The 11536-nt window shown below is 42.0% G+C and overlaps 4 protein-coding genes across 4 annotated transcripts; 2 read left to right on the top strand and 2 right to left on the bottom strand.

Moving 5' to 3' along the window:
* Positions 1-124: 124 nt before the first annotated feature.
* MELLADRAFT_112647 (uncharacterized protein) lies at positions 125-811 on the top strand (the record flags this gene model as incomplete). The annotated part of the gene is made up of 1 exon (XM_007417223.1): positions 125-811. One exon carries the CDS (start codon positions 125-127, stop codon positions 809-811), a length of 687 nt encoding a protein of 228 aa, XP_007417285.1.
* A 3041-nt stretch (positions 812-3852) lies between these two features.
* On the bottom strand, positions 3853-4353 carry MELLADRAFT_68533 (uncharacterized protein; the record flags this gene model as incomplete). Its single annotated transcript, XM_007417150.1, has 1 exon — positions 3853-4353. The coding sequence occupies one exon, from the start codon at positions 4351-4353 to the stop codon at positions 3853-3855; it is 501 nt and encodes a 166-aa protein (XP_007417212.1).
* Positions 4354-4939: 586 nt separating this feature from the next.
* On the bottom strand, positions 4940-5789 carry MELLADRAFT_73370 (uncharacterized protein; the record flags this gene model as incomplete). Its single annotated transcript, XM_007417162.1, has 3 exons — positions 4940-5480; positions 5552-5605; positions 5674-5789. 3 exons carry the CDS (start codon positions 5714-5716, stop codon positions 5080-5082), a joined length of 498 nt encoding a protein of 165 aa, XP_007417224.1.
* A 2600-nt stretch (positions 5790-8389) lies between these two features.
* On the top strand, positions 8390-10006 carry MELLADRAFT_18283 (cutinase; the record flags this gene model as incomplete). Its single annotated transcript, XM_007417137.1, has 5 exons — positions 8390-8706; positions 8813-9041; positions 9135-9254; positions 9340-9577; positions 9666-10006. The coding sequence occupies 5 exons, from the start codon at positions 8390-8392 to the stop codon at positions 10004-10006; spliced, it is 1245 nt and encodes a 414-aa protein (XP_007417199.1).
* Positions 10007-11536: the final 1530 nt, after the last annotated feature.

Raw genomic sequence — 11536 nt, 5'->3', positions numbered from 1 at the left:
GTGTTCCACACTCTAGTGAGCCGTGGGCTGTTGATCCCGTACACAAATGGGAATGCGTGCGTTGGCGCGAGTTCGAAGGGGTCATGAGGAAATTCGCCGGCTTGGATGGGAAGTTCGAAGATCAATGCAATGGGCCACGCAGGAACACGACCGTCTCTGGGTCATTCTCAATCACCTCAAAGACGATGTTCATCCTGATAGTGAATTGCTCCAATCATTCATGAACCACGAGATCCTTCAATTATTATCAACTGCGGGTCGAATTCAAGCCATCAAGGGACTACTTCATAATTCATTTGTCAAGATGAGCACATTGGCGCTGTATTGGGACGACAAGGTGATGGAGGTGATAATGAATACATCTCCTCAGCTCGGGGATCTGGAACTGATGACGTTGTGGAAAACACAGCATAATAGAATTGCTCATCTGCGCGCGTCAGGTTGTGGTTCAAGCAGACACGGCGACTTCGAGCATCTTTTTGAACCAATCAGGCTTGATGAAGAGCGACAACAAGAAAGGGATGAACTAATGGTGGACCGACAGCAAGAATTACCTGATGATATTCTGGATCGACAGCAAGAAATACCTGACGATGTTGTGCATCCACAGCAAGAATTACCAGATGAGATTGAGGTCGGACAGCAAGAAAGGCCTGATGAGATTGAAGGCCAAAGAGAAGAGGATGTACCAGGTGCTAACACACTGTTTATGATTGATGAAGATGATATTGATGATGCAGAATGGGAGAATAGGATTGATGCAGGAATGCTCACCAACATGATGCAAAATGTTGGTCTTGAATATGACTAGTTGTAATTTTAGATTTTATGATCTTTTCATTTGTCATGCAATATATATTATCCTCTCAGTGTACAATCATGTGAAACTTTTTTTTTCAATGAGTGTGAGAGTGAATTTTGGAAGACATTAATCCACCACAGGAAAAGTTGGTATGTACATAGGTAGGAATCAGTACTGCAGTGGGTCAAGTTACCACACATTTTTCACCCCCTAACAGTGTGACAGTGGGGACCATATTATATCAGATGAAAGCTTGAGAGCATCTCATTTATTTGGTACCATCACTTCCAGTCTGGTACATATGTAGTGGAATGTATAGTAAATTCGATTTTTATTGGTAAAATAGCATTTTGGGAGGCGTATGAGTGTTTATACACGCTAAAAGTGTGCCAACAGTTACCAAATTGTATCAAATGGAAGCTTGAACCTTGCTTTTTAATTTGGTACTACCATCAACTTGATAGTGCTCTGGATGCAAAAGTTATAGCAGTTTTGAGGATGATCGGGAGATAGTATTTCGGGAAAGGTGCGTGTGAGTATTTCACCATCATAAAGTGTGACAACAGGGACCATATTGTATCATATGAAAGCCTTAGTCTTTGTTAACAATTTGGTACATTTACTTCCAGTATACTCCACATGTTGTGGAAGTTATACCAAATTCGATTTTTATCGGTAAAATAGCCATTTGCGTGTTGTAAGGGGATCATACTGACTCTTGTGAGTGGTAGTAGGGTGCGAGTAATAACATTTCTGAATGCCCTAACCTTGCTGATTAAAAAGATACCATCTTTTTGGTATTTGGACCGTATTTGTAAAGGTTTATTCAACATGGGCATTTCTGGTATACACTCATGACTTGCCGTGTAACCAAAAACAACATTTGTTTATGAGTTTTACAAATCATGTCCAAATACCAAAAAGATGGTATCATTTTGATCAGTAAGGTTAGGGCATTCAGAAATGCTATTGCATCCATGGTATTTCCACCCACAAGTATTTCCTTCAACATGTGGTCATTTCTGATACACACTCATGACTTGCAGTGTAACCAAAAACAACATTTGTTTATGACTTTTACAAATCATGTCCAAATACCAAAAAGATGGTATCATTTTGATCAGTAAGGTTAGGGCATTCAGAAATGTTATTACTTCCATGGTATTTCCACCCACAAGTATTTCCTTCAACATGTGGTCATTTCTGATACACACTCATGACTTGTAGTGTAACCAAAAACAACATTTGTTTATGACTTTTACAAATCACATCCAAATACCAAAAAGATGGTATCATTTTGATCAGTAAGGTTAGGGAATTCAGAAATGTTATTACTTCCATGGTATTTCCACCCACAAGTATTTCCTTCAACATGTGGTCATTTCTGATACACACTCATGACTTGCCATGTACCCAAAAACAACATTTGTTTATGACTTTTACAAATCACATCCAAATACCAAAAAGATGGTATCATTTTGATCAGTAAGGTTAGGGCATTCAGAAATGCCATTACTCACACCCTACTACCACTCACAAGTGTCAGTATGATCCCCTTACAACACGCAAATGGCTATTTTACCAATAAAAATCGAATTTGGTATAACTTCCACAACATGTGGAGTATACTGGAAGTAAATGTACTAAATTGTTAACAAAGACTAAGGCTTTCATATGATACAATATGGTCCCTTTTGTCACACTTTATGATGGTGAAATACTCACACGCACCTTTCCCGAAATACTATCTCCCGATCATCCTCAAAACTGCTATAACTTTTGCATCCAGAGCACTATCAAGTTGATGGTAGTACCAAATTAAAAAGCAAGGTTCAAGCTTCCATTTGATACAATTTGGTAACTGTTGGCACACTTTTAGGTGTATAAACACTCATACGCCTCCCAAAATGCTATTTTACCAATAAAAATCGAATTTACTATACATTCCACTACATATGTACCAGACTGGAAGTGATGGTACCAAATAAATGAGATGCTCTCAAGCTTTCATCTGATATAATATGGTCCCCACTGTCACACTGTTAGGGGGTGAAAAATGTGTGGTAACTTGACCCAAGAGGCAATCTAGGTCAATCCCAAAATTTCTCCAAGTTACACCATAAGTGTACTTTAGAGAAATTTATTGTACTAAAATAATGGGCAAACCTTATGCTTCCATATACTATAATATGGTCACTGTGGGCACACATTTAGGGCGCGAAAAACTCACTCCTCCACAAAAGCTAGCTACGAGTCTGACCCCGATAGAACCTTACATTACTCACAGAATAACTACAGGTAGATCATAGACAGAAATCAAAACCATAAGAACATTGACAAGAAAAAAAAAACGATAAAACCTTGAAGTACAAGTAGATGATAGACAGACAGAAAACAACAAAAAGTTTGAGCAGAAAAAAAGAAAACAATTGAGCGATAAACATAATCAATGTAATATCAAAAGTTTGATCTTCTCAAACTGATGACTGTATAAGATAACAATTACAAGTTTCAGACACAAGTTGGAAGACAATAACAAGGAAGATCAATGAAAGGAAAGATTTTTGCATAAACATCAATGAAAGGAAACATCGTTTTATAGAATCGACACAAAAGTGGATCGAAAGATTGATCAATCATCTCTATCTGATGATTGTCAAAAGAAAAGTCAACCAGTGCAATACTCAGCTCGAAAGAAGGTGGTGTAAACTTACATAAGCAAGCGTCGCCGTGAGCTTCAACACTACATCGGCAGTTGTTCATGTAATGCATGTCCATGAAGGAGCACGATCTCGATCGAGTCAAACCCTTTCAAAAGGAGGTAGTACCCGTGTGTATGTAGGTTGGATGGGTGGAAAAAGGTATGACTGGAGGTCCGTCTGTGTCCATTTCTTCATCAGCCAAAAGGGTCAAAGAAGAGGCCTGTGATGCGGTGGATAAGATACTCGTCGATTGGCTGGCTTCGGTGGTTCTGTTTATTCAGATCGATTGATCGATAATGTCAACGATAATTAAAACAAAAACAAAGTCTTATAACAATATGACCGTACTTACACAGTGCGAGGCGCGAGAGGTTGGCTTTTTGGCCATAAAGCCATCACACTATACAACTTGGTTGCTGGAGTGAAGTTATCATACTTGACGTAGCGCCAGTCGTACTCATGTTCGGCAATTCGAGGTAAGTGCTTTCGAGGGCACGCATGCATGAGATGGCCGAGTTGACCACAATGATAGCACTGATTGACCCACTGCTTGACTTCAGGTAAGTTACAATCTAGCCTTGGTATAGCTCGATTAAGAGATTGCTGGCGTGGTTGGTCGGTGTTTCTTGGTCTGGCGTCTTCGCCCGGTGATAAACTAGGATAGTACGGGTACTGAGATCGGACAGTTGGTGTGAGTCCGATTGGAGATGAGATAGGTGGGGAGGAACTAGGATGAGGGGTGTTTCCGGTGGCCTGTTGAATAAATGGCTCCGTCGCGGTGGGACTGCTTGGGTTCGGGGATAGAAAAGGTGACAAAGAAAAGGGAACCGAGAATCTTTGAGTAACCATGATCGATCAATGGCGATAGCGATTAAGGAGACTTGAGTTTATGATAGTATACTGAACTTGATGTAGACTATTGGACTAATTGATAGAATACAATAAAGAGGAAATAATCAGACACTAAGAACAAACAGTGAAGTGACAATATAATGAAGCGGAGTGTAAAGGTAACGATCAGAAACTAAAACGTAAAGAATATGTGATATTCAGACAATCGAACGAATAAAACAAGAAACGAAGAACAAGAAACGAAGCAGGGATGGAAGGTGAGTTATGGATGATGGAAGGGCCTCATTCTCTCGAGCTTATATAGTTGAAAGCTGGGTAAAAAGGTTTACCTTTTCCAAAATCGGAGGTGTTTGGATGCAGCAAGAAGGGGATTGATGACAAAGTGCTTGTTGTGCTTGTTGACGCGACGCCTTCAGCTATGATGGCATACTTTCACATACATAGCAAGTCAGCAGGATGCATGAAGATCAATTTGGCAAACCCTTTTTAGGGTGGTGGCAATTAATGTCTTCGACGACAGTTGATTTGGACTCGGGACTTCAATATAGATATAAATATCCATGTAGCGGATCGAAATGAATATCAATGTATCAGATTGAAGAAGGTTCAACATGTGCATTTCGGGGATAAGCAGTTATTGGTGTTGAAAAGAAGGAAACCAAGATAGGAAAAGACAATATGTAAATCTTTTACAAACAAAATAAGATGAGATGCTATTGTAATTTAGAACAACAATGGGTCTATGACTCGAGGCTCCATGATATTGGTATTGGCACGATTGAAACTGGTAGTGGTTGGTTGAGTTTGGTTGTGTGTATTACTCGTAATACTCCCGATATCGTTTTGAGTTGCGTTGAGTCTATCAGTATCAACATGAGGAGTTTGATCGTGTCTAGTATTGATATCATTTTCTTGTGGCCGTTGAATCCGCACTAGCTGAATTAGGTGATCCTTCAAATCTTCGTTGAGGGCAACCAGCGTAGCTTGATTGAGGTGCTTGCTGCACGTCTTGAAGGTCTCCGCAACGGATCGAGCACCCGGTAATAGTTTCAATTCATATCCGGCTGCGGCAAGGGTCGCATCACATTTGGTCCAAGGCCAATGTTTCAATTTTGTGGTTTCATCTACATGACAATGGAAGTATGATCAGAATACACGGAGTATTGATATTGAGAGTCTAGGATATAAGACTTACATAAGAATGCTGACAGTGCGTTGACTACGCGAGATTGGAATCGTCGGCCCGAATCTTTGATGAAAGAAGAGACATCAGTCACTGACATCTCGGAAGGATAGATACTTACAATACAAACTGACCTTGTAGGTCCATCGTGAGCTTTTGAGGTGTACTACCCACCATGTATGCCTGCAGCTGCACAGGTAACGCATCGGCACCTTGGTTCTTGTATATAATATTGAGGGCTTTGTCGACGCCGATAGTGTTCCTGGTGAGCTGGAATGAATTTCTGGCGACATGGGTTGAGATTGCTATGATGACCATCTCAAAACAGTTAGCTCTTGCAATGGGAGCACACTGTGTCAAATGAGAACTGATTGTCAATGTATGTGTTGTGTATGTGGTTTAAGCCGTCCCAAACTAAACACTTACCTTGGCGAGAGTTTGATCCAAAAGACGTTTGGCGGTGACTTTGTATTGCTTGAGGCATCGAGGGTTAGTTATAACCGTGGTACGAGGTTGGAGAATTGCATTTCGAGACTGCGCCCCGATTCCCAATTCCTCCAGCTCGTCGTTAGTGGTGTCGGCATTGACGTTATCAGCTACCTTCCTGTAAGCGTCTTTTTCAGCCTTATCCATGGATGTCCACTTGGCGCTTAACAATCGCATAGCTTCCCCACTGGCGATCCCTCCAGCTTTTGTTCATACATATCATTACTCGACTGATCACAAGATAAGTTCGAAACTTGAGAAAAACACTAACCTGCTTTGAAAATGGTTCGAGCCAAGTCACTTTGGAGGTATCCGTTCCAGGCTGATGGTCGCCGTACGCCCATGTACTTGCCGCTACATAATACAGTAGATGTTTCGTAAATTAAATAGGTAGTTAAGTATGTGAGATGAATTACTTACAATATCTCTTCAATGACCGAGACAGTAGTCCCAAGCTCCAGTGCTTTTATGGCAATTAATGTTTCCATTTCTTCGTGGAATTTCAATATAGATTCAAAAACTGCGTCACTCATACCAGTTTGGGCGTGCTTTTCAGCTAGACATCGGAGCTCGAAGGATGTCTTGCCCTGGGCTTGGATGTTGGCAACGTTGATCTCGGGTGGGTTGTCGTTGGTTTCCTTGTTCTTTTTGGCATTTCTTTTGTTCTTCGTCTTGATGGCAGGGCGTTTGCGAGTTTTGGCTGGTTGAGATGTGGTCGTGGTCTGTTGTGTGCCAGTAGGTTCAGCATCAGTACTTTGACTTTGACCGTTCAGAGCACCACGGTCAAAAAATTCGGCCATTGATTCAAGCCGGGATACGAGTTCGCTCCCGTTGTACAGTTGCGGGGTAGGCATGGTGGGTGCAGCCATATTCATGGTGTAGTAGTGAGATTGAGAGAGTCAAGGTTCGGTTTTGGTGAATTGGGTTGTTGGTGGATGGAGAGTTTGACTTGTAACTTTAACTTTGCGTATTTGCTTTTAGTGCAGCACGACAACACTCACGGGCGGGTGGACCGTATACCGGTACCTTTGTACCGAGTCTACGGAGGTTGAACCAGTGTTGTGCTGGTAGTGGGATGTATGAGGACCCCGGTATGCTCCTATGAAGGGTACAGATCTAGAATTGTGACTTTTGAGCTCGCGCGGAGATACGACATATGGGATTAAACAGCGTTCTCTTGGATTTTACCGGTTTCTGCCTGAATTTCAGAGTCGCTAAGTCCAATACAGCTGATTGAAAAGACTAAACCTGTCTTAAAGCTATGGGTAAAGCCAGGGACAAGTTTCCGAGCAAGCTCAAAAGTCACATTTTTGGATCTGTACCCCTTATAAGAGCATGCCGGGGTCCTGATGTATGTGTGTGTAAATGGTATGTAGTGTAATGGGAAGCGATCGCATTTGAGATGCAGGCTTTACTTGCTCATAGCAGCTTAGGTCTACTCGATATCTTCTGTTATGAAAGCAGTGTATACAGAACGCGGAGGTGGTCTTCGATTCAGAAAGGTCGAATCGTCTTGTTCCATGGTTGATTTTTCGGGTAAGATATGTAGAACGGGATGTCATAGGCCGCGCGAGGGGTTTAGTCAAGCTTCAAGATATCGAGAGTTGGTGTAACAGGGATTTATCCATGTCATTTTGAGCATGTGGACCTTTTGAATCCTACCTCAGCATCTCAACACAAGGTCGATTGGGTATTTTTCCAAGCCCTGTGACACTGGCGATCTGGGGCCATCAGTCTACCGCAAAGTAACGCCATAAAGTACCACGCTATTTTAGAGGTTTGGCGAAATCAAAAGAACCAATGACTCATGAGAGATTTCTGCCACGGGTAGATCATCAAAGGGTACTTCAGGTTAGAGTATCTTGTTTTCTCCAATGAGCGGAGGGACTCACAACTTGGGTATCCGGGGCACTGATTACCGACCCTTTCTTACGAACAACTGAATACATTTCATAGAACACCCTTTGCAGATCACAAGACGTTAAAATTGATTCATGCACAAAAAGATGAGAGCTTTCTTGTTCGCTTTGTATCATTTTTCTGTCCCCTTTTGAGCGCTCGATCAATTCTTCACTTGTGGTGACAGTTTTTTGTTTTTTGTCTGTTTTTCCAGGTTTCGTTTCACTGTCAATCAAATAGTCACTCATCAGTCAATCACATACCATTTGCAAAATTTTATAACCAGGATTTACTTCTCTTCTTCTTCTCATTCTTTCAAGCTGATTTGGCTTGTTTGACTTGACGTCATCTTTTTGTTTTGGTTTTTTTTGTCAATCGGCCTTCTGATTTAACCCGACACTTCAGTTTCTTTTCGTCTCATTCTTCTTACCATACCTGATCATCTTTTCGGCAAGATCAGTCAAGATGTCACATTCTTTCAATGTGATGTTTTTTCAACTTTCAATTTACATGATCATCATGGTGAACATTCTCGCCATCCCTTCTAAAGAAGCGGAACTTGAAAGACGTATGATGGGAGGAATGGGTAGCATGATGGGAGGAATGGGAGGCGGTGGCAGTGGTGGCAGTGGTGGTATGGGAGGATTAGGCGGAATGATGGGAGGTGGTGGTAGCGGTGGTGTTGGTGGTATGGGAGGTTTAGGCGCAATGATGGGCGGTGGGGGTGGAGGTGCAGTCGATAACAGTGGAGGCGGGGGTTGCAAAAAGTATAAGATCATCAGGTGAGCTTTAATTTCTCAGTTTGATGTTTCATCCAATTAAACAGCACCACGACTCTGGATAATAACCTCAGATTACCTTCACCTTCTTCACCTTCCTTCTCCGTAGCGCAAGAGGTACAGGTGAACCCCAAGCGACGCCAATAGGATACCGTAAATACATCTCCAGTGTCTTGGCCGCTGTTCCTGATGGAGGAAACTACGAAGTGAAATATCCCGCATCAGTTGATTACATGAGTGGACCAGGTCAAGGTGCCGCCGATGCATTGAAATATATTACCTCTCAACAATCAAGTTGTCCAAAACAATTATATGTATTCATTGGTTATTCTGAAGGTGTAAGTCATTTTTTACAATCACAATTCTCACTCTCTCGTTCTGCACTCCTGCTGAAAATTGAATGATACTGATTTCGAGTCTTGATTATTTAGGCTATGGTCGTCACCCAGTTGGCTGCCAAACCGAGCATCCCGACCTCTTCTGTCGCAGCAATCGTCATGTACGGAAACCCTTACTTCAAAGGTGGAGCTCCTCAAAACGCTTGTTCAGCTGTGAGATTTCTTCCTCTCCTCTTTTGAATCAAATCCTTCTCATAACACACGAAGCTGATTATAATCCAAATTATCAATGTTCCAGAAAAGTGGAGCGGGTATCGCTGCAATGACCGGAATCACCTTACCCGCCAAGTTTGCCCCAGTCACTTTCGATTGTTGTGTAACAGGTGACATGATTTGTCAAACTTCTGGTTCCATGATGCCGCATCTTGGTTATGGTGGGTCTGCAAGCGAGAAAGCTGCAATCGACTTTACGGTCGGAAAACTTAAAGGTGCCAAGCCTGGTAGTGCAGATAGCTCCGCATCTACACCCGCAGCAGGTTTGTTCTAAACCTCAACTCAATCAATAATCTCTCTCTCATTCTCTATCCTGCTAACAAAATGGAAATCCTCCCAATCTGTTTCTAGGTGCTGACTCGGGTGCTGCTTCCGGATCTGGGGGTGGACTTGGGGGTATGTTAGGTGGTCTCGGTGGTGGTGGTAGCAGTGGTGGTGGTGGTATGAGCAGTCTCATGGGAGGACTCGGAGGAGGAGGTTCAGGTGGTGGCATGTCAGGTCTCATGGGAGGATTGGGAGGTGGAGGCGCTGGTGGTTCTAGTGGAATGGGAAGTATGATGGGAGGACTAGGGGGTGGTGGTATGGGCGGTGGTAGTGGTGGTGGTTTATCAGCCCTCATGGGCGGCGCCGGTGGGAGTGGAGGTGGAGGTGGTCTGTCAGCTTTGATGGGAGGAGCTGGTAAGAAGAGTTGAAGCAAAAGGCCTTCCGTTTTCCAATTGGACCTTGGTTATTTCTGGCGGAGTATGCCATCTTCATGTTTACAAACTAATCATGAAACTCAAGATTCATACTCCAGTCTGAAAGTGTAAAACATAGAGTCAAGTACTCTTCATTGCTGCTGTATCAACACTCATTTGTAATCTTAATTTGATTCCCGAAGAAAAAGAAAAGTCTTTTTTCTTTTTGACTTGGTTGTAACTTTGGAGTGATCTTGCGAGTCTTACAAATTGATGGGTTTTTGTTGCGAAACACTTTGACAGATCCTCGAAAGAGATAGCGCTTAGTTTGTGAAGAAGTAACAACTTGAGTCTGACAAAAAGAGAAGACCAGGATTCTTTCATCATTGTACTTGTTGGTGTCAGATTTTCGAATACTATATTTCTCCAATTTTTATGTCTACCTTAATTTCTACTTGACTACAATAGTTGATTCCAATTAGTCGTGTGCAAGCACTTATCATTTTTGTTACTATCATGACTCTACACAATCAGGTTTGTACTCTGACATAGCAATCTCTTTGTTCTATACTCATTTATTTTCATCTTTGACATCAAAAGTTTTCACTATGTTGAACGATTCGTGTTTTGATGATTTCACAAGCTAGGCCTAGGTTTGCAATAATTGAATACGCATGGCGTTGATTTGTACTTTAGTGTAAAGTTTCAACAGAGCATTCCTTGGTGTGATCTGTACACCTGTGACCTATCTTGTTCCGAGAACAAGTGCACTTCGGGTACTCGGAGGCCGATGGAAATGAAATGAAGTGACACAGCCGCCATCATTCCTTGGAGCACTCGTGCCATTCTTTTGGATTGAGATTGGCAAAATTTCTTTCCCTATATATTGGGCTGTTTATTGAGAGTCAGACCAAGAGCTTAGAGACCAATTTGGCATTCAAGCTCAACCGCTCATTGGCACACCAAGGACTTCAATTCCTTTATCAAACTGTCTTACTAGACTGAGCACCATGCTACTTTTTTCAAGTTTCTTATTTTAAGTTAACTTTTACCGATGTATATATTCTTCAAGTTCAGGGTAGGTCTCAGACTTGTGCAAGGACGATCTCGATTCCGAAAGTCGAGGGTTTTATACCTGACAGAAGGAAGACTCGATGAATGGTTGTGTTTTTGGATTGGTGATAGGTAAGTATCAAGGTATTGGGGATCATGTGAGCGTTCTTCTTAAGGGATAAGGGTCAATGATTTCTTTCAGGACAATCAAGATCGAACCTATTCCGGGTTTATCGTTTTTGTGGTCGAGAGAATGGAAGATTGTAAGTTCAAGTTCAAGTAACAGGGATTCGTTCTTTTAGATTCACCCTTGAAATCGGTTCCACTAACCCTGACGTGAAGATTTCGAGTTTGTGTAACTTTTTAAAGGTTTAACAAGATCATCTCAGGAAAACTGTTCAGCTATTCTGTCCCTTTCCAATCCCTATAAGAAGATATCTTTTGTGCTTCTACCGCAAGGTACTACCAATAAGAATTACGTCATTTCAAACT

The sequence above is a fragment of the Melampsora larici-populina genome, assembly GCF_000204055.1.
Source record: "Melampsora larici-populina 98AG31 unplaced genomic scaffold MELLAscaffold_69, whole genome shotgun sequence".
NCBI lineage: Eukaryota > Fungi > Basidiomycota > Pucciniomycetes > Pucciniales > Melampsoraceae > Melampsora > Melampsora laricis-populina.
This window is presented reverse-complemented; position numbering and strand designations above follow the sequence as displayed.